Source organism: Scyliorhinus canicula, chromosome 5 (assembly GCF_902713615.1).
Source record: "Scyliorhinus canicula chromosome 5, sScyCan1.1, whole genome shotgun sequence".
Taxonomy (NCBI): Eukaryota; Metazoa; Chordata; class Chondrichthyes; order Carcharhiniformes; family Scyliorhinidae; genus Scyliorhinus; species Scyliorhinus canicula.
Genome location: NC_052150.1, coordinates 173,456,531 through 173,479,979, shown reverse-complemented (window position 1 = coordinate 173,479,979; position 23,449 = coordinate 173,456,531). Strand labels below are relative to the sequence as shown.

The window sequence follows — 23,449 nt, the reverse complement described above, 5'->3', positions numbered from 1 at the left end:
TCACAAAGGAAGGATGTGGTTACATTGGAGAGGATGCTGAGGAGGTTCACCAGGATGTTACCAGGGATGGGGAATTTTGGCTGTGACGAGAGGTTGGATAAGCTTGGGTTGTTTTCTTTGAAGCAGAGAAGGCTGAGCGGGGACCTGATTGAGGTGTCTAAGATTATGAGGGGTATGGACACCGTGGAAGGGTCAATAATGAGGGGGTATAATTTTACGGTGTGGGGCAGGAAGTTTAGAGGGATTGGAGGAAATTATCCATAGGGTGGTGGGAGTGTGGAATGCACTGCCTGGGAGGGTAGTAGAGGTGGGAAACCTCACAAACTTTAAAAAGTGCGTCAATGAGCACTTGAAATGTTATAACATCCAAGACTATGGGCCAAATGCTGGAAAGTGGGATTAGTGTAGATTTTGTATGGTTTTGTCGGTACAGACTTGATGGGTCGAAGGGCCTCTTTGTCCTGTATGATTCTTTGACTCTCTGTTGTCAGAGCCTATAACCTTTGTAGAATCCAGTTCCTTCAGCGGTTTCTTGGTATCTGCCTGGGTCTTCAGGAGGGGGCCTAGATGGATCATCCACTCAGCATTTCTGGATGAAGGTGTCTGCAAATACTTCAGCCTTGTCTTTTGCACAGATGTGCTGGACTCCCCCACCATTGAGGATGCGGGTATTTGTGCAGCTTTGTCCTCTCGTTAGTTGTTTAACTGTGCTTCAACATTCATGACTTTGGTTTTATCCATTAGGACGTGCTACACAACATGTCAGAGTTGCATGGATCAGACATATTAAACCGAGGCTGCCCTCTCCTTAGGTGGATGTAAAAGGCTCCGTGGCACACTTCTGAAGAGTGTCTTGTTTTGTTACCTGTGTGGTCGGTAACATGTGCTACTCAATGCTTGGCTAATGAAGAGGTCTTTTGAATCTCAATGAAGAAGACTCAAACTCATCCAGTAGTAACAAAAGGTTTATTGAGTAACTATAACAATAATTGCATGAGTTCTTTACTTTAACTTTGATACTAGTGATAAGGTTAACAAGATCTAACTACAGTAACTATACGTAACTCCACTAGCCATCTCAACTAGTCTGCTACTGCCCTAGTCGCAGTGCACCCCCGAGAGCCAATGTGGTTGCCTTTTATACCCCTGTTGGTCCGGCCCTCTAGTCATCATGTGGTGCTACTGAATTACACATTAACCCCTTGTGTATATAGAGATCATATAGAGATCATTACATCCCCTTTTCTCGTGCACATATTTTCTGTATGTTGTAAAGAAAATTGAACAAACATAATGAATGCAGTTTGCAAATGCATTACATAAAATCAATGAGTTAGTCCGTCAAATGTGAATACATTTAGTCTCTAAGGTTTTTCCGCTTGCGTGAAATCGGTAGACAAATGATGTTATATACAAGTTGTGATGATCTTGATGATTATACAAAGCCAATTAATATTTATGAGTCCAATCTTAATTTAAAAATTTGTGAGTCCAAACTTTATGAATTTGTTTGGTTGAGTTGCTTTTGTCTTCTGTTGTTGAAGTGGTGATGTTGATGTTGTTATTTCTTTGTGAACATTGTCAGCGTTCTTGTGTTTAAGTGACCATCAAGTCATCATGAGGTGTTCAAATTGTCAAATCACTTTGTTGTCTGATTTAGACTTTCTTTTTTTGTCTCTATACTTGTGGTAGCGATTCTGTGTCACACCATTGTCTGACCTGGACTTTTTTCTGTGCTTGCGGTATTGATTCTGTATGTCATCTTTGTCGTCTGACCTGGACTTTTTCCTGTGCTTGCAGTATTGATCTAGTGTGTCATCTGCCTTGAAAGCTGAGTGCTTGCTTGTTATATAGAACATAGAACATAGAACAGTACAGCACATCTGGAGCAGATGTGAATTTGTGAGATTCTTTGTCATGCCTTGGCATGTTTGTAGTCTTGTCATTGTTTTGCAGTGTGCTGTGGCATTGTCCTTCATGTGCAGAGTTGTACCATGTTTTACAGGTCATTGTTTCATTGTTGTTGTTTCTGTCATTTCTATGTTTGTTGTTATTTTTGTCGTGCTTGTTATTTCTGTTTTTGTTGTTTTTGCTCGTGTTCTTGTTGTTTTTCTTGTCGTGTTTGTTGTTTCTGTTATGCTTCTTGTTGTCTTTGTTGTTCTTGTTGCTCTGCATGTTATTTTTGTTGTTGCTGTTGTTGTTCGTGTTTCTGCTGTGCATTTTGCGGTGTTTGTTGTTCTTGTTGCGGTCAATGAGTGTTCCGTGTGGATTATTTGAGTTATTGTCACAGTAATTGGTGTCAGTGTCCGTTGTGGTATCTGTTACATTGAGCATTTCTTCTTGAGAATTGTGAGAATGATCACATGTTGCATTGATGTTGGTGACATCAGTCATTTGTGGTGGATTTGATTCCTCTTCTTTGCTTCCTTGGTATTCCTCTTCTAGAGTCATTTCTGATTCACTTGAATCATCATTGGTTTCTTGGTGCTTCTCTTCTGGAGTCAAACTCTTCACAATTTAATTTTCTTGTTGGTCTTGGTGCTCCTCTTCTGGAGTCAAAATCTTCAAGATTTCAATTGACGTGGTCTCTCTGGACTCATGAGTAGCCCTCCTCTGATTGTTGAGTGCTTCTGTGCCGATGAGCTGAGATCTGTCAGTCTCGCTGTGATCCTGCACATCCTGAATGGAAATTGTGATTTCTTTGACACTTGTCTCACATACAGTGGGTAGACATTCAGTGTTTTCTTGTTGGTTAAATGAGCTGGGTAGACTTTCATAGTTTCCTGCTGGTGGCTCAAATAAGCTAGGTAGACTGTCATAGTCTTTTTGTTATTCACATGAGCTTGGTAGACTTTCATAGTCTTATTCATGCATGGCGTTCGCTATGGAATGTTTACTTGCTTCTATTTTTGAGTCTGTCACCGAGCTGTCTGTGGAGGCTTTCGTCGCTCACTTTGTGGAGGCTTGTGTCGCTCTCTCTGTGGAGTCTTTCATCGCTCTCTCTGTGGAGTCCTTCATTTCTCTCTCTGTGAAGTCTGTCATCACTCTCTCTGTGGAGACTGTCATCGCTCTCTCTGTGGAGTCTTTCATCGCTTGCTCTGTGGAGTCCTTCATCACTCTCTCTGTGGAGTCTTTCATCGTTCTCTATGTGGAGTCTTGCATCGCTCGCTCTGTGGAGTCCTTCATCGCTCTCTCTCTGGAGTCATGCAGTGTTCTCGCTGTAGAGTCAATCTGTGCTCTCTGTGTGGCGTCGTCTTCTTCTTGGGTATTGCTGCCATCCAATGTATCGACGATCTGCCATGGTATCATGGTCTTGGATTCCTCTAACATGAGTAGAGTCATGTTGAGCGTTTCAACTCTGTTGTTGATGCAATGATCATCAATTCCGAATAACTCATCCATGTCTGAGCAGTAGTCTTCAATGAACAAATCATCTATTTTTGTTTCGGATTTGTCATTGTTCTTTCTATGTCCAATGAAGAAATCATCTTCTGAGTAGTATTCTTCAATGAACAAATCACTGTGCTCTCCTCTTTGGGTGGTGCAAACGGATTGTACCAGGGTACTGCGGAGGTTATTTTTAACTGCTGGTGTAAGTGCGGGCATTGTGCTGTCTTTTGATGTAAGAAAATTTGGTCTTTTTGTTCATTTTTGTGCATTTCCCTTTTAAGTGGGCGTGGTCTGGGTCCGATGTCATGATGCTTGTGATGTCACACGTAGGAATCGACTGCAAATGCGCAATTTGAGTTTCCTTTACTGTGCGCTCTTATAACAACTGCGCATGCGCGGCTTCTCAAGTGTATTTTGCCATTTTCCTTCTTTTTGAGAAGTGCGCATGTGCATACTGGCCGGAACGTTCTCGCTCAAGATAGCTGCCAATCAAGAAGCGCAGTTCAATCAAAAAGAGTGAGAGCCTGCCTCTGCCTCGTGGTGAGTGTTTGTGCCATTTTTACCAATTTTGTTTTCTAGATACTGATTCTGTGTTTGTAAAGACTCACAGTATTGATTTTGTTTTTGTTCATAAGCAAGGCATTTTTGTATAGCAGTTTCTAGAGTTAGATACTTATCGTGTGAAAGTTCTTCCTTCAAATTTTTGTCAGATAGTCCAGAAATTAATTGATCCATTATCATAATGTCTCTGAAATCAACAAAATCACAGCCTTGTGGTATTAACTTGAGATTTGTGATAAAATCAGTAATGGGACCTCGGTTTCTCTGGCATTTATGAAAAGAGTTAAACCTTTCCAGCATCTCTCCAGACTGACTCTTACAATGTTCATCAAATTTTTTGAGTATTACTCCTATTTTGGTGTTGTCTTTACCTTCTAAGTAATTAAAGCAATTATAGATTTCTCTGGATTCATGCCCTCCTATTGAGAGTAGTAGTTCTATTTTCGTTGCTTCAGAGACCGTGCTTAAATCATTAGCTGCAATTAATATTTGGAATATCTGTTCAGATCTTTTCCAGTTATAACTTAAATTACCGGTTGTTTCCAGCGGCCCTAGAGGTCCAATGAGTCCCATAGTTAGTCGTCGAGGATCCATTTGCTCCGAAGTCTTCCACAGTCAAAAGAATTTTCTTCTCTTTTTGTCTAACCTAATCTAACTAGTTATGTTAAAGCCAAAAACGCCTGGTACCATGTTTTGTTACCTGTGTGGTAGGTAACATGTGCTACTCAATCCTTGGCTAATGAAGAGGTCTTCTGAATCTCGAAGAAGAAGACGCAAACTCAACAAAAGGTTTATTGAGTAACTATAACAATAATTGCATGAATTCTTTGTTTTAACTTTGATGCTAGTGATCAGGTTAACAAGATCTAACTACAGTAACTATACGTAACTCCACTAGCCTTTTATACTCCTGTTGGCCCAGCCCTCTAGTGATCATGTGGTGCTACTGATTACACATTAACCCCTTATGTACATGCACATATAGAGATCACTACATGCATAACTCAGTGGACATCACAGAGAAAAGCAGATTATCTGGTCATTATCATATTGCTGTTTGTGTGAGCTTGCTGTGCGCAAATTGGGCCTGTGTTTTCCCCATTAAAACAGCCACTACTCTTCAAAAGTACTTAATTCAGTCGGCACGGCAGCACAATGGTTATCACCGTTGCTTAAAAGTGCCAGGGACCCGCGTTCCATTCCCGGTTTTGGTCACTGTCTATGCGGAGTCTGCACATTCTCCCCGTGTCTGCGTGGGTTTCCTCCGGGTGCTCCGGTTTCCTCCTACAAGTCCCGAAAGACATACTTGTGAGGTGAATTGGACATTCTGAATTCTACCTCAGTGTCCCCGAACAGGGGCTGGAGTGTGGCGACTGTGGGATTTTCACAGTAACTTCATTGCAGTGTTAATGTAAGCCTACTTGTGACGCTAGTAAAGATTATGATTCTTAAAGCGCTTTGGGGCGCCCTGTGGCCGTGAGAGGCGCTATATCAATGCACGTTTTTGCTCTGAAACAGTTGAGTTTGGTCAGACGAGTGTGGCCCCTTTAAGAAGTGGGTGAATGAGCCACGTCCCCAGGCCGGTGCCAGGGACTCAGGCAGGCTGAGAGATGCCGTCTCACCTCTCGCCTGCGGCTTGGGCTCTGATGCTGCTAATGTGTGTGCCCCAGTCCCTGGGCTGGGACACGGCCGAGATGGAGCTTTTCGATCTGGTGGAGGAAGTGCAGGAGAACTTTTACCGGTTCCTCGGCGTGGAGCAGGTGAGGGATGGGTAAACAGGCCCGCCTCCGGCCACTGGGCTTTCTCTCTCTCTCTCTCTCGTTGCTGCTTTTGTTGGTCCGGGTTGTGTGTGTCTCGGCCTGAGTGATGGTGTTGAGGCAGCTCCAGGCTGCTGGGGCCTAGCCCGGGAGCCGCTCCTTTCTGGTCAGGCGAGGCAGGGTTGAAGGAGTGAGAGCGGAGCCGGTGAGAAAGGGCCCAAGTCTCCAAGCTCGCCCAGCTCATCCTCCCACCGCTCTTCTGGTGTCTGAGGATTTGTAAAAGAAAATCCCGCTCCCCATCTCATTCACTTCACCGTTTAAGACGCCGGGAATTGGCTCAGAAGTACAAACTCTTTTATTAAAAAAAAGTTGGTCAAGAGCTGGTGAAAGGTGCTTTGCTGCTTTGAATACACATTTGTCACAATATCTCTTTTAAGAGGGCTGATTTCGTGTGAAGTAGCTGCTTTGCATTTTCGTTTCCATATCAACTGAAACACCTCCATAAATAACCATTGCTACAGTATGTGAGGATTGTTAATGTGTTATGTTGTAAATATGTTTTAAAAAAAAATAAGGAGGACTATCGATGCATATTGAAAGTCATTTTAAGACTTGTAATCTTCATCCTCAATGTTCATCCTCTTTTTGGCATACTGGTACTTGTGTTTTTCCTGATGTCTTTTGGTTCCCAGATGTTAATAAACACACTTTTTGTAAGTCTGTAAAGATCAGAAACGCTATGTTTAATTTTGCCATACTGATTGGTTTCAAAAGAAAAACTAGATTGATTGGTTATGTGCAAATCACTTCAGTCTCCAGTGCAGCTGTGAAAGATGGCTCCCTGAAACACTTACACATAACACCTTGGTTCCTAGCTATCTACAGATGACAAAACAATATATGACATCCTTATTTCTTTCAAATGTACTGCCCCAATCAATCTACCAATGTCATTAACTTGTTTATTTGGAATCACAAGCTTTCGGAGCATTGCTCCTTCATCAGGTGAAGTGGAGGCAGATTCACAATCACAGCATATAGGAGAGCCACAGTTGCAAGATAATTACAGGTTGGAATGTGAATCTTTATAGGCAAACACTTCTTTACATGACCAGACAATGAGTGGAGTGAGTGATAATCACAGGTAATTGAGTGTGAATGATCTCCAGCCAGCATGTGGAGATGATGGTGTTGGACTGGGGTGAGCACAGTAAGAACTCTTACAACACCAGGTTAAAGTCCAACAGGTTTGTTTCAAATCACTAGCTTTCGGTGCACTGCTCCTTCCTCAGGTGAATGAAAAGGTCGATGTGATGTGATGATGTACATAACCAGAGGTCACTTCTTCATTCACCTGAGGAAGGAGCAGTGTTCCGAAAGCTAGTGATTTGAAACAAACCTGTTGGACTTTAACCTGGTGTTGTAAGACTTCTTACTATCTCAACCCAGGACAGTTAGCAGGGTTCTGCAAACCAGGACAATATGGTGAGGGTTACATGTAATGTGACATGAACCCGAGATCCCGGTTGAGGCAGTCCTCGTGTGCAGAACTTGGCTACCAGTTTCTGCTCGATGATTTTGCGTTGTTGAGTGTCTTGAAAGCTGCCTCGGGGAATGTTTACCCGAAGATCAGAGGCTGAATGTCCTTGACTTCTGAAGTGTTCCCAACCTGAAGGGAACACTCCTGCCTGGTGATTGTTGTGTGGTGTCCGTTCATCCATTGTCGTGCGTGGTGGGCGGTGGGGTGGGGGGAAGTTGATCGGGAGACATTCATTCTTGTCCAAATTCATCAACTTGTACCCAGAGAAGGAGCCAGATAGAAGCAAGGCAAACACAAAACAACTAAAATCTACTTCTAATAAACCTAAACAAAATAAGAACCAAGTTAATTTATCGAAAAAACTGCTCCAATAACTGCAGCCAACTCTTCAACACTGCTACTGTTTTTTTTAACTCTTAGGTTACCTGAGGAAGGAGCAGTGCACCGAAAGCTAGTGATTTGAAACCAACTAGAGTTAAGAAAAATGGTGACAAACAACAAAATATTAAAACCATTGCACTCTGACGGGGAGCTACATATTCAGAACCGAACCCCACATACAACTAAACCCGAAACTGTAAAACTTCAACCCCAGCAACAGTGGGAAAATACAAAAATAAATGTTGAATCATAATAATGTAAAGATTCACATGTCTGTCCCCAACACCTAAAAAGCTCACCCACAGCGCCCTACATGTGTTTCTTAACAAAGGAGTCAGCCTCTCCCGGCACACCAAATAAATAATCTTTCCCCACTAAAGTCAGTCCTAGCTGTGTCAGGTACACCACACTAAACCAGACTTCACTTAGTACAAGGTGGCCTTGACTTTGAACGCAACCTTCTTCTCTGTCAGCTCTGCTCCCATGTCTTGGTAAAACCTGATGGCATAGCCCTCCCATTTGAAGTTGCGATGCTCCTTCAGGGCAAGGCCTCTGTTGGAGTGTACAGTGGGCTCGGTCCAACTCTGGAGGGGATGTGAATCCATCTTCCCCCACCATCTTCCTGAACGTCACGGTGGCACAGTGGTTATACTGCTGCTTCAAAAGTGCCAGGGATCTGGGTTCGATTCTGTCCTCGGGTGACTGTCTGCGTGGAGTTTGCACCTTCTCCCGTGTCTCCGTGGGTTCCCTCTGGGGGTGCTCTGGTTTCCCCCCCACAATCCAAATATGTGCAGGTTGGGTGGATTGGCCATGGTAAATTGCCTCTTGTCCAAAAGGTTAGTTGGGGTTACGGGGATAAGGTGGAGGTGTGGGCTTGAGTAGGGTGCTTCCAAGGGCTGGTGCAGACTCTATGGGCAGAATGGCCTCCTTCTGCACTGTAGATTCTATGATATCTGCAAAGTACTCTTTGGCGTTGCGCCTTCCATCCCCATTGGCAGCCTTTTGCCTCCTGAGCCGACTCTCTAAATCATTTACCTTGCCCTTCAATGATTTGTTCGCTTCAGCTACCAAAGACCTCTCTGCTTCCAGTGAGGTAATCTGATCACTGTGTTTCAAAAGGAACACTTGCATATCTTCTATCGTGGCTCCATAGGCTTTCATGCTTACTCCAGAACCTCTCTGCTGTGGGCCAAGGCCTCCTCTATTGTCACAAGTAGGCTTACGATCACACTGCAATGAAGTTACTGTGAAAAGGCCCTAGTCGCCACATTTTAACCATCAATGCAACCCCACTGCTCTATCTTTTTGGCTGTCCTTCCTAAATACTGAATCCCTCTGGATGTTCAGTTCCCAACTCTTGTCACCGAGCACCTATATCTCAGTAATCTCGACTATGTCATACCCGTTTACATCTATTTGCGCGATTAATTTATCCCCTTTATTGCAAATGTACCATGCCTTTCCTTCCCTCCCTTCTCATCCATCCTTCCCTCTTATCCTTATTTTCCCCACCTCCGACTCCTTGCCAACGTTCCCAACGCCCTGCCATTTCAGTTCAAACCCTTCCAACCACTCTAGCAAATACTTCTCCCCCAGGACATCAGTCCTGGTCCTGCCCACGTGCAACCCATCCAGTTTATACTGGTCCCACCTCCCCCAGAACTGGTCCCAATGTACAGGAATCTAAAACCTTCCCCCTCGCATCATCCCTCCAGCCTTGTATTCCTCTGATCTATCCTGCTATTTGTGCTCCGACTAGCACGTGGCACTGCTAGTAATCCTGAGATCACTACCTTTGAGATCCTACTTTTCAATTTACCCCTATATTCTGCATTTAGGACCTCATCCCTTTTTTTTAACTTATCGTTTGTGCACTTTGACGCTGACTGTTCACCCTCCCTCTCCCAAATGTCCTGTAGCCGCTCTGAGACATCTTTAAACCTAGCAACAGGGAGGCTAGAATGGTTCGCTGGAATTACAAGATCTCCTCTTGCAAGCTTTGTTCAAACCTCCCTTGGCTGGAGCTGCTTGGAGGCTGCAGGCCCCAGTGTGGTGCATCTCCAGTGAGCTCAGAGAGGCCACACACCCTTTTTCTGTCTACGCTGGCTGCTGGAAAGCAGGTTGCTTTAACGGGCCCAATGAAATGGACAGGCCAGGGAGGGGCCAGTAAAATTGACAGGCCAGGGAGAATATAAGTGTCCAGGGGAAGTGCACGGAATTTACAGGGTGTGCATCTGGAATAGGGGGAGGTGGGGATAGTCACTGAGCCAGCTGAGCCAAGTTGGGGGCGGGGTGGGGATGGAGAGATTGTGCAACGTTTGAATTCGGCCTGCAAGTTGAAGGGAGAAGAGTCTCATGCAGCCATGATGTGGAGGGTATCCCATGCAGTGGTTAAAATGGGTACGCTGAAGTGGTTTTATTTCTTCTAACTCTTTGAGTAAGTATAAAACCATCTGAAGTTAGCAATTTAGATTGTTTTGTCGGATGATTTCCTGCCTAGCACAATTGTCTAGGGAAAATTAAACCTTCTGGACAATTGCCACCTAAAGTCTTATCTGGGAACTTCTGAGATCGATTCCCCTGCACTTATTTTGTGTACTCCCCACCCAAATTCGACACTGTGAGGAGCTAGGAAGTTACAAGCCATTATCTGGAGAATTCAGAATTCTCCCTCTGTGTACCCGAACAGGCTCCGGAATGTGGCGAGTAGGGGCTTTTCACAGTAACTTCATCGCAGTGTTAATAAAAGTCTACTTGTGACAATAAAACAATGATTATTATTATTATTGCAAGTTTATAGACTGAAACTCCTGTCGTGTTACTCAGACCACTGGAACTCCGTTTTCTTTTGGCAGCTCCTGGCTGGCACGGTGGCACAGTGGTTAGCAATGGTGCCTCACGGCGCTGAGGACCGGGTTCGATCCCGGCCCCGGGTCACTGTCTGATAGGAGTTTGCACATTCTCCCCGTGTCTGCGTGGGTTTCACTCCCACAACCCAAAGATGTGTAGAGTAGGTGGATTGACCACACTAAATTGCTCCTTAATTGGAAAAGAATAATTAGGTACTTTAAATTAATTATTTTTTTAAATGTGCGTGGCACGGTGGCACAGTGGTTAGCAGTGCTACCTCACAGCTCCAGGGTCCCGGTTCAATTCCGGCCCTGAGTGACTGTGTGGAGTTTGCACTTTCTCCCAGTGTCTGCATGGGTTTCCTCCAGGTGCACCGGTTTCCTCCCACAGTCCAAAGATGTGCAGGGTTAAGTGGATTGGCCATGCAGAATTGCTCCTTTATGTCCAAAAAGGTTAAGTCGGGTAACTGGGTTACAGGGTACGGTGGCAGGCTTAAAGTAGGGTGCTCTTTCCAAGGGCCAGTGCAGACTCAATGGGCCAAATGTCTGCCTTCTTTTAATAATCTTTAGTATTATAAGTAGGCTTACATTAACATTGAAATGAAGTTACTGTGAAAAATCCCGAGTCGTCACATTCCAGTGCCTGTTCGGGTACACAGAGGGAGAATTCGGAATGTCCAAATTACCTAATAGAACATCTTTCGGGACTTGTGGGAGGAAACTGGAACACCCGGAGGAAACCCACGCAGACACGGGGAGAACATGCAGACTCTGCACAGCCAATGCCCCAAGCCAGGAAATGAACCTGGGATCTGGCGCGTAGAAGCAACAGTGCTAACCGCTGTGCTACTGTGCCACCCAAGTGCTACCATGCTGCCCAAATTCTGCACTGTAAATTCTATGATTCTTTCATCAGCTCCTCCTGCAGGTTTGCTGTGTGCTTTGACTGATGCAATGTTAAGGAGCTCATGTATTGTGTCGAGTCAAGGAAATGTTTTAACTCTCTCTTATCCCTAGAGCTTCCATTCCAGAGACAGCCATGATTCTTTCAGGGCTCTGCTTGATTCCATCAGCTGTGTACACTTTTCCAAAGAACTGGCATCCTGTCACTTTTGTAATTCATTTGTCTGTGTTTGACTTGCTCCAGCTTTCGTGGATTTCACCATGGCTGCATATTGATGATAGTCATGATATTTTCTACCTACACAATCTACCTGGATGTCATGTGCTATGCTGAGTGTGCCTTTGCATCCCCTGTTGGTTTTATCTACTTGCTGTTGGAATAAATCCTGGCTCACTTTAAGGCCAATGGCAGATGAAGGAATTTGTACAGTACAAAGGGTGTGTTGAATATTGTCAAGTGAAGATTAAGTAATAAAAGCAAATTACTGCGGATGCTGGAATCTGAAACAAAAGGGAAAATGCTGGAAAGTCTCAGCAGGTCTGGCAGCATCTGTAGGGAGAGAAAAGAGCTAACGTTTCGAGTCCAATGTCAAAGTTGTGGCGAAGCTTTGACAAAGAGTCATTGGATTTCAAACGTTAGCTCTTTTCTCTCCCTACAGATGCTGCCAGACCGGCTGAGATTTTCCAGCATTTTCTCTTCAGTAAAGATTAAGTGCCGAGTTTCAAATTCCATGAGCTTCTGACGTTAAGGTTTGCTGAAAACGTTTGCCCTGTCCATGCTGGTGTGATCTCTTCCAGTGCTGGTATGGGGCATCTTATCATAGGGTGCTTTTCAATGGGTGCACCCAATCCTTTGTGTTGCCTCCTTTTACCTCCTCGTTTACTGAGGTAATCTGCAGCTTTTCTGCAGGATAGCAGGGCCCTCTGTTTCGTGTGTCCCTCTGATTTGGGTTGTTCCTAGCTGTTGAATCTCCGTCCTCCCGTCTGTCGTCAGCATGACGTTGCTTGATTTCAGAACATTTTTCTTTGGATTATCTTTCATTTTTTAAAAGAAATTTTGAGTACCCAATTCATTTTTTCCAAGTAAGGGGCAATTTAGCGAATCCGCCTAACCTGCACTACTTTGGGTTGTGGGGGCGAAACCCACGCAAACACGGGGAGAATGTGCTAACTCCACACGGACAGTGACCCAGATCCAGGGTCGAACCTGGGACCTCGAAGCCATGAGGCAGCAGTGCTAACCACTGCACCACAGTGCTGCCCTGGATTATCTTTCTTGCAAATTTTTAGGAAAGACCTGGCATAGTATGAATGGTCTGATGTTACTTATTTTGTTTCTAGCTACTTGTGAATAATACAACAATATGTAACACAGGAACTTTTATCCGGGTGTGGTTCTCTGGAAACAGTCGTGGAGTAGAAAGTCCTGCATCATGGAGCTGCTAGGGATAAACGCGGCAAAATCCACTGAATCTTTTTCCAAACCTGCCTTGCAAATGCACATTCCAGAAAGAGATGGACAATGGTTTGTTTCCTATTACATCCGCCTTGGAGGCAATGTGCAGAGAGAGTGAGACTTTTGGTGTGTAGGAAGGATCTGACGGGGTGGACCCTTTTCACCACCAGTCAAGCCACGTCTTGTTGCTTTTTTGAAAGTTCTGGCAAAGGCATGCTGACATTAATTTACAGTCTGCTCAGGTAATCATACTGCAGGATCTACCATCTCCTTTTCTCACAGGGCTTTAAGGATGTTGCATGCAGACTACTGCTTGATGCATATGTGGCCAAAGGTATTTTTCTCAATAAATGTCTCCATGAGGTATAGGTGGGTATGGCACAGTACAACTGAATTGATCAGCAATGTAGCCAGATCCATCCTTCACAAAACTGGGTAAAGGTAGAACCTCCATACATAGTGACACTTGGTGTTTGCGTACCAAGATCTAAGCACAGTTTGATGGCCATCTTTGTGTGTGGCTGCATCAGGAAAAGGGCAACTTTGGGTATGCTTTATACCCCTTTGGCTAGCGACATATAGATATATGTATTTGTGTCCATGCAGACATGGTCCATTTTCCATCTCCAGGCAAAGCAGAAGATTGCTCAACTGATTGCCACACGGCAGGAGTTTGGTATGGGCCAGGTGTGTGCCATGTACAGCAAGAGAGAGAGTGCTTTGCACAATAATGACCAGGTTCTTGACCACAATGTAGATGGACAGTGGCTCCCATATGCCTGATTTTGTTTTAATGGCAACATGCTCCTTCCAGTTTATGGCGTATGCCTTGGCCCCTCTATATGATATCCCAAGTACCTTCAGATTTTGTGAACTGACGGCAAAGGGGACAAAGGATCGCTCAGCCCAGTTTGCAGAGAACATGACCTTGCTCTTGCCACGATTTACATTGGCTTCCGAGCCCAGTTTGAAGAGGATGTATATGCTCAACAGCCTGCACTGACGATGATTCTGAGCAGAAAACATTTCCGAAGGAGGGAAAACCAGGAACATGTGGCAGGGTGCGAAACTAAAACTTGCGGTGGGGTAGCTCGGTTACTTAAGGATGACATTACTATAATTAGAATTAGAATTAGAACAGTACAGCACAGAACAGGCCCTTCGGCCCTCGATGTTGTGCCGAGCAATGATCACCCCACTCAAGCCCACGTATCCACCCTATACCAGTAACCCAACAACCCCCCCATTAACCTTATTTTTTAGGACACTATGGGCAATTTAGCCTGGCCAATCCACCTAACCCGCACATCTTTGGACTGTGGGAGGAAACCGGAGCACCCGGAGGAAACCCACGCACACACTGGGAGGACGTGCAGACTCCACACAGACAGTGACCCAGCCGGGAATTGAACCTGGGACCCTGGAGCTGTGAAGCATTGATGCTAACCACCATGCTACCGTGCTGCCCCTAATAGTGAGAGAAGATATTATTTTGAAAGATCAAAACATAGATTCAGTTTGGGTAGAGATAAATAGCAACGGTAAGTCGCTTGTTGTAGTAGTGTATAGGCCCTCTAAGAGTAACTACACTTTAGGAAAAAGTATACAGGAAGAAATTCTGGGGACTTGTAAGAAAGGTAGGACAATACTCATGGCTGATTTTAATCTACATTGGATGAACCAGGTTAGCGAAAATAGCTTGAAAGATGAGTTCATAGTGTTTTCAGGACAATATCTTGGAACAATACATTCTAGAGGGCGACACTGGTTAGTGCTGCTGCCCCACAGCACCAGGGACCCCGGTTTATTTCTGGCCTTGGGTGGTTGTCTGTGGAGTTTGCACTTCCTCATATTGTCTCCGTGGGTTTCTTCCAGGTGTTCCAGTTTCCTCTCACAGTCCAAAGATGTGCAGGTTGGGTGGATTGACCATGCTAAATTTCACCTTAGTGTCCAAAGATGTGCCGGTTAGGTGGGGTTTATGGGGTTGAAAGGATGGGGCGGGCGAGTGGACTTGGATAGGGTGCTCTTTCAGAGGGTCGGTGCAGAATCGATGGGCCAAATGGCTTCCTTCTGCACTCTAGGAATTCTAGAGCCAACAAGAGAGCAGGCTATTCTAGATCTGATACTGTGCTTTGAGTTAGGATAAATTAATGCCCTCACAGTAGGGCAGCAGTGATCATAGCATTATTAACATTTTCATGTTGGTTAAGGCTGAGAAGTGTGAATTGTGAATCTAGGGCTAGATTTTAAATAAAAACCGAAAATGCTGGAAAACCTCAGCAGGTCTGGTAGCACTAGTGGGGAGAGAAACAGAGTTGACTTTTTGAGTCAATATGAGTCTTATTTAGAGCTCCGAAGAATGGGTCATACAGACTTGAAAAGTTAACTTCTTGCTCTCTCCACAGGTGCTACCAGACCTGCTGAGCATTGCCAGCATTCACAGTATTTTGTTTCTATTTTAGTGTTTAATTCACTGTCACTTTATCTTACGATGAATGTAGGAACTTCAGATATATGTATTTTCGATACCTGGTGCAGTAATGACTAAAAGCCTGGGTTAGTGTGTCTACGTATCTACTGCAGTAAGGTTTTAAACGTCCTGGTTTATAAGACAGGCAGACACTGGTGCTACAGAAGGGATAATTAAAGCATTGTAAAGGTAAGATCATCATTCATTCCAACCATGTATAGTGTTTCAGTAGGGCAAATTGAATTTTGGTTATAGAAAGAAGGTTCCTTGGGGTTTAGATAATTGAGGGGTTGTGGTTAGCTTTAGTAAGATGGTCATAACCCAGTTATTGGCATAGAGATGATATAGATAATGGGAGGAGCCAGGGGTTGAAGCAGTCAGGTGTTGAGTTTCAGTTTCGATTTGGATGTGAACAGAACAGTAGCTTTTTGGCAAATGCTGGAAAGTTTAAAAAGTAATTTGACACCGGTAAGAATCTGAAGACAGTTTCCTGAAGGAACTTTCTCTCTCTCTCTCTCTCTCTCTCTCTCAAGCAGTTTCTCCATGGCATCTCTATGCAGCAAGTATTCTTGTGTTTGCTTACTGTATTTAAAAGTGGATTTTGACCTGAGATGGGTTTTGCTTAAGTGGAGATAAAAAAGATAGCAGTTTTATTTAACTGGTAATTGTATGTTGTTCTTGTATGATGAAGTTAGTTTAATATTATGTGAATAAAGTTTGTTTTAATATACCATATACCTATTTGTGTGTGGAGTCACTCCTAGAGTGAAATAACCTTTCCTCACAGTCTTACAAATTCAATAAAATATTGGGGTTTCTGTCTGGTATCCTACAAAATGTTGGGGCCTGGTGTGGGATCGTAATACTCTTCCAGGAATGATGTTTTAACATTTAAGTAGAGGAAATTACCAGGGTCTGAAGATAGTTAGCTAAAGTGAACTTAGAAATTAGGTAAGAAGTAGGTCAGCGGAGATAAAATAACACATTTAAGGAGATATTTTGTAACATTCAGCAAAGATATTTCCAGCGAAAGAAAGATTCTGAAAAAGATGCACGATCCATGACTAAGGAAGTTAAATATAGTTTCAAATTGAAAGAGAAAGATGTACAATCCTGAGAAGATTTGTGGTAGGTCAGAAGATTGAACAGAATTTTAAAACCAGCAAAGAGATTAAAAAATAATAATGAGGGAGAAATTAAAGTATGAGTGGGAGTTGGCTAGAAATATGAAAACAAGTTGTAAGGGTTTCTACAGGTATTTAAAAATGAAAAGTGTAACCAAAGTGAGCGTTGGCCCCTGACTGAGCTTGAGGAATTAGTGATGGGAAATAAAGAAATGGCAGAAATGGTGAACAGATATTTTGTATCTGACGCAAATAACATCCCAGAAATACTTATCAAGAAGTGAAAGGGAGGGAGGAACGTAAAACAATTATAGTCGGCAGGCACTGATTAAACTGTTAGAACTAAAAGCTGATGTGACCCCAGGACCGGATGGATTTTAACCTCGAGTGTTGAAATAAGTGGTTGCAGAGATAATAGTTGTGCATTGGTTTTAATATTCAAAATTCCCTAGATTCCGGAAAGGTCCCATCAGATTTGGAAATAGCGAATGTAACACTTGCAGAAAACTTGAGGCAAGTTAGCCCAGCAGCTATGGCAGGAAAATGCTCAAATTTGTTAATTTCTGTGATTTAAAAAAAAAAAACAATTATTGATTTTTGCAGGGACTTTTTGCAACAAGACACAAGAATGTGGTGTGTTGCTTCTGGAACGCCAAGCTGGACACAGGGTTCAGTTTGGTTCTAAAGAAATATTTCTTGCCCAACGACTTTCTCAAGATAAACAAGTCAAACCTTTAAAAAATAAATTTAGAGTACCCAATTCATTTTTTCCAATGAAGAGGCAATTTAGCGTGGCCAATCCATCTACCCTGCACATCTTTGGGTTGTGGGGGCAAAACCCACACAGACACTGAGAGAATGTGCAAACTCCACATGGACAGTGACCCAGAGCCGGGACCGGAACTGGGACGTTGGCGCCGTGAGGCAGTAGTACTAACCACTGTGCCACCGTGCTTCCCCAAGCAAGTAAAACCTGATAACATTATTCACTAGTGGTACTTTAATACATATGCTTTTTTTCTCTTTCCTATCAAAAGAAATATTTAAGAGTACCCAATTATTATTTTACGGTTAAGGGGCAATTTTGTGTGGCCAATTCACCTACCCTGTACATCTTTTTGGGTTGTGGGCATGAGACCCACACAGACACGGGGAGAATGCAAACTCCACAGTGACCCCCCAGGGCTGGGATTGAACCTGGTTCCTCGGTGCCATGAGACGGCAGTGCTAACCACTGCGTCACCGCGCTTCCCCATATATGGGTTTGTTTAATTGGAATATACGTATATATCTATATAGAGCCAGGGTTAGAAAAAAGGTAAAATGTTGTAACTGTTAAATGTAAGCTATTTCTTTTGCTATTGTGTTAAATTCTGTATCTAAATGAAAGTTTGTTTTACCATAAAAGCTGCCTCCTGGTCAGTGTATTCACTCTTGTGGTACAGCAATATCTCAATTTTCTAAAGTAAAAAGTTGGTTCCTGGTCTGGGCCCATAACAGTAGGGTCAGGAGTGTGTTGCCTGAGTGTGGTGGGGGCAAGTTCAATTGAGGCATTCGAGAGGGGATTGGATTATTATCTGAAAAGGGTGAATGTGCAAGGCTGCATGGAGCGGATGGGTGAATTGTTCCTTCAAAGAGCCAGCACAGACATGAATGATGGGCTGAATGAATGGGCCTCCTATGCTGTTTGTAACCATTATGTGAATTCACTCCTCTATCATATTCAGTATTTTTCTTGTGCCGTTACATTTTAAATTTAAATGTCACCATGACACAATGTAACATCCTTTTTGGACAATCTAAACATTAAGAACACCAAAGCATATATCATGTTAATCAGCAATGTAAAAGTTAACCACAGTTTTCCCTCCCTTTATGATTTAAAAAAAAAACACTACGTTTTTAGCTTTGTGTTCCAGTGAGGGTGGAATGATGTGGGTTGTAGTCTTCTCTGAGTTTGAATTTAGAATGAATACTGTAGCATTGACATAGATTGAAGTAATGCAACGTTGTGCTTGTTTGTAAAGTAAGAAAGCAATGATTTGAATGTTTTAGAACTTGGGACAATTAAAAGGCTTCTGATGTAATATAGTCTGAAAAATAACCAATATTACCCAAACCAAATATTAATCAATATTAACCAAATGTGGGAGAATCCAGCTAAGAAGGTCATGCAGTGCTGGTCCGAAGAAACAGAAGAGCTCTTAACGTGACTGCTTAGAGACAGTGGACTGGTCCATATTTCAGAACTCAGCGACCAACTTAAATGAGTATGCCACCCCCGTCACAGACTTCATCTGCAAATGTGTGGACGACTGCGTGTCAAAGAAAGCAGTGCGTATGTTCCCAAACCGGAAACCATGGCTCAATCGCGAGATTGACTCCCTACTGAGGACAGATCTGATGCGTTCAAGTCAGACGACCCTGACCTATACAAGAAATCCAGGTACGACCTCCGCAAAGCCATCCGAGATGCCAAGAGAGAATATCAAACCAAGCTAGGCTAGAGTCACGGACAGACTCTCGGCGATTGTGGCATGGACTAAACAACATAACGGGCTACAAAGCGAAGCCGAGCATTATCTCCGACAGCAGTGCACCCCTCCCCGATGAACTTGAAGCATTCTATGCTCGGTTCGAGCAGGTAACCAACAATCCGCTGTCGAGTGCCCCAGCAGCCCATAACTCACCCATACCCACCATCACAGCTTCCAAAGTCAGATCGGCCTTCCTGAAAGTGAACCCTCTGAAGGCGATGGGCCCAGACGGGATCTCTGGTCATGCACTCCGAGCCTGCGCGGACCAGCTGGCAGAGGTGTTCGCGGACATCTTTCACCTGCTCCTACTCCACTCCGAGGACCCCACCTGCTTCAAGAAGACCACCATCATACACGGTGCCAAAGAAGAACCAGGCAACGTGCCTCAATGACTACTGTCCGGTGGCCCTGACTTCAGTCGTAATGAAGTGCTTTGAGAGGTTGATCATGAGTGCATCACCTCCATACTCCCAGAACGCCTTGATCTACTGCAATTCGCATACTGTCGCAACCGGTCCACAGCAGACACCATTTCCCTGGCCCTACACTCATCCCTAGAGCATCTCGACAACAAGAACTCCTACATCAGACTTTATTTATTGACTACAGCTCAGCCTTCAACACCATAATCCCAGCCAAGCTCATATCAAAGCTCCAAAACCTAGGACATGGCTCCCTACTCTGCAACTGGATCCTCGATTTTCTGACCAACAGACCACAATCAGTAAGAATGAACAACAGCACCACCTCCACAATAGTCCTCAATACTGGGGCCCCGCAAGGCTGCGTACTTAGCCCTCTACTCTACTCCCTGTGCACACACTACTGCGTGGAAACATTTGGTTCTAACTCCATCTACAAGTTTGCTGACGATACGACCATAGTGGGCTGGATCTCGAATAACGACTAGTCAGATTACAGGAGGGAGATTGAGAACCTAGTGGAGTGCTGCAGTGACCACAAACTCTCCCTCAATGCCAGCAAAATTAAATGTTTTCATTCACCGGAGGAAGGAGAGTGCTCCGAAAGCTAGTATTTGAAACAAAGGAAATTCGACATGTCCACATTAACTCTTACCAGCTTTTACAGATGCACCATAGAAAGCATCCTATCGGGCTGCATCACAGCCTGGTATGGCAGCTGCTCGGCCCAAGACCGCAAGGAACTTCAGAGAGTCGTGAATACCGCCCAGTCCATCATACGAACCTGCCTCCCATCCATTGACTCCATCTACACTTCCCGCTGCCTGGGGAAAGTGGGCAGCATAATCGAAGACCCCTCCCACCCGGCTTACTCACTCTTCCAACTTTTTCCATCAGGCAGGAGATGCAGAAGTCTGAGAACACGCACAAACAGACTCAAAAACAGCTTCTTCCCCGCTGTTACCAGACTCCTAAATGACCCTCTTATGGACTGACCTCATTAACACTACACCCTGTATGCTTCCTCCGATGCCAATGCTTATGTAGTTACATTGTATATCTTGTGTTGCCCTATTATGCATTTTCTTTTATTCCCTTTTCTTCCCATGTACTTAATGACCTGTTGAGCTGCTCACGGAAAAATGCTTTTCACTGTCCCTCGTGACAATAAACAAATCCAATCCAATTATTACAGCACGTGATACACCTTCCATTGCACCATCAGCCCACATAATGACATTTTAAAAATATAAATTTAGAGTACCCAATTGTTTTTTTTTTCCAATTAAGAGGCAATTTAGCATGACCTATCCACCTAACCTGCACATCTTTGGGTTGTGGAGGCGAAACCCACACCGACATGGGGAGCATGTGCAAACTCCACACGGACAGTGACCCAGGGCCGAGATTTGAACCCGGGTCCTCAGCGTCGTAGGCAGCAATGCTAATCACCGTGCTGCCCACCTATTGACATTTTGATTTAGTTTTGATATGTTTCTTTTAATATTTTGCCTGTTTATTACAGTGCCCCATTTAAGGAACTATTATTTCCTTCTAAATTTGTTTATTTTACCTGGTTTAGCTCAGTGGGCTAGACAGCTGGTTTTTAATGCAGAACAAGGCCAGCAGCGTGGGTTCAATTCCCGTACCAACCTCGACCCGAGCAGGCACTGGAATGTTCGACTAGGTAGGGGCTTTTCACAGTAACTTCATTGCAGTGTTAATGTAAGCTACTTGTGACAATAAAAAGATTATTAGTTTATTATTCTATTAAATGACATGTAGTTACTGTTGTATTATTGCCAAATAACCAGCCACAGAGTTGTGATGCCAGCATTGCTGCATTTTTTTGATCAGCGGAAATGAAACTGTGCTTGCATGTTATGCCCGTGAAGTTGTAAGAGGATGGACATGCTACCTTTTAAAAAGCAGAATGTAAAGGGGTGAGGTGATCTTTTGTGTTTTCTGTACAGACACTGACTGACTGACTGACAGAGACTGGACGTGTCTCTAGGAAGTTAATTACAATGTAAACAACCTTCTCAGGTGCCTAGTAACTGCCCCCCTCCACTTCAATTAAAGAGACTCAGTAACAATAACTGATGGACTCAGAGGCCTTATAGAGATGGAAATGCAAATAAAGATATTCGGAGACTATTCATAAATGAAATGTTGGTGGGGATGTCGAACATTCCCCATTGTTTGACAATTGCTTAGCCCATCAAACTATATGTGTGAACAACACTGAAACTGCGGTCACATGACAAAAACTAGCTTATGGCAAGAAACATCTTATTAACTGAGATCTTGGCAGGCAAGGGCAGTTAACCTGGGGTACAGAAATCCCAGTGGGAGAAGATTCCAGCCCCTTGCCTGGAAATTCAACAGAGGCAGAGAAATAGGGCTTTTCTTTTATCTGTGGATTATAACTTCACTACAGGGGCTTGACTATAACTTCGACAGGAGAATTCAGAAACTTGCTGTTGCATGGAGCAAGTCACTTTGAGTTCATCGCTGGAACTTCCAACTCCATTGTTTTCAGTGCACCAAGAGAGGAATCTCAGGCCTGCAATGTTTCCAATAAAATCTCAAGAACAGTAAGAAGTCTTACTTATAAGCCAAGTTCCGCACACATGAGTACAGCCTCAACCGGGACCGTGGATTCATGTCACATTACATTCACCCCCCAACATCTGGCCTGCGCTTGCAAAATCCTACCAACACCAGTCTTCTAACACCCGGTTAAAGTTCAACAGGTTCATTTCGAATCACTAGCTTTCGGAGCACTGCTCCATCCTCAGGTGAATGAAGAGGTATGTTTCAGAAACACATATATAGATGATGCAAGACAAACTTTGAATGCAAGCCTTTGTAGGTAATTAAGTCTTTACAGATCCAGAGAGAGGGATAATAACAGGTTAAAAAGGTGTGAATTGTCTCAAACAGGACAGTTGGTAGGATTTTGCAAGCGCAGGCCAGATGCTGGGGGGTGAATGTAATGTGACATGAATCCAAGGTCCCAGTTGAGGCTGTACTCATGTGTGCGGAACTTGGCTATAAGTTTCTGCTCGGCGATCCAGTTGGGGAACACTTCAGCAGTTAAGGGCATTCATCCTCTGATCTCCGGGTAAGCATTCTCCAAGGCGGCCTTCAGGACGCGCGACAACGCAGAATCGCCGATCAGAAACGTATAGCCAAGTTCCGCACACGTTTAGGGCCTCAACCGGGACCTTGGATTCATGTCACATTACATTCACCCCCCACCATCTGGCCTGCGCTTGCGAAATCCTACCAAATGTCCTGGCTGGAGACAATTCACACCTCTATAACCTGTGTTTATCCTTCTCTCTGGATCTGTAAAGACTTAATTACCTGCAAAGGCATGCACTCAAAGTATTGTCTTGCATCTTAGACTTTGTCTATATATATACTGGGGCAGCAGGGTAGCATGGTGGTTAGCATAAATGCTTCACAGCACCAGGGTCCCAGGTTCGATTCCCGGCTGGGTCACTGTCTGTGTGGAGTCTGCACGTCCTCCCCCTGTGTGCGTGGGTTTCCTCCGGGTGCTCCGGTTTCCTCCCACAGTCCAAAGATGTGCGGGTTAGGTGGATTGGCCATGCTAAATTGCCCGTAGTGTCCTAAGGTTAAGGGGGGGGTTGTTGGGTTACGGGTATAGGGTGGATACGTGGGTTTGAGTAGGGTGATCATGGCTCGGCACAACATTGAGGGCCGAAGGGCCTGTTCTGTGCTGTACTGTTCTATGTTCTATATGTTTCTGGAACATACCTCTTCATTCACCTGAGGAAGGAGCAGTGCTCTGAAAGCTAGTGTTTGAAACAAACATGTTGGACTTTAACGTGGGGTTGTAAGACTTCTCACTGTGCTCACCCCAGTCCAAGGCTGGCATCTCCACATCATGTCGAGAACTGGTAGTAACATTAACGTTTTGGACTCTTACAGCAATCTAAGTATATGCAACATCTTGTGTAATCATCTTTACTTGTCTCTGTGTGGTCTTGAGTGAATGAGTGCTGTTGTGTGAATGATTGTGTAGGCACT

The 23,449-nt window shown here is 44.1% G+C and overlaps 1 protein-coding gene across 2 annotated transcripts in view; it reads left to right on the top strand.

Annotated features, from left to right (window-relative positions):
* Positions 1 to 5,441: 5,441 nt before the first annotated feature.
* The window catches only part of dnajc1 (DnaJ (Hsp40) homolog, subfamily C, member 1), a 316,347-nt gene continuing 298,339 nt past the window's right edge, over positions 5,442 to 23,449 (top strand). The window contains exon 1 of one of the 2 annotated variants that reach the window (XM_038798104.1): positions 5,442 to 5,711. In XM_038798104.1, the coding sequence (XP_038654032.1) occupies positions 5,562 to 5,711 (150 nt within the window). In that variant the 5' untranslated portion in view covers positions 5,442 to 5,561. The remainder of the gene's footprint in view (positions 5,712 to 23,449) is intronic. The other variant, XM_038798103.1, reaches the window with a different exon arrangement.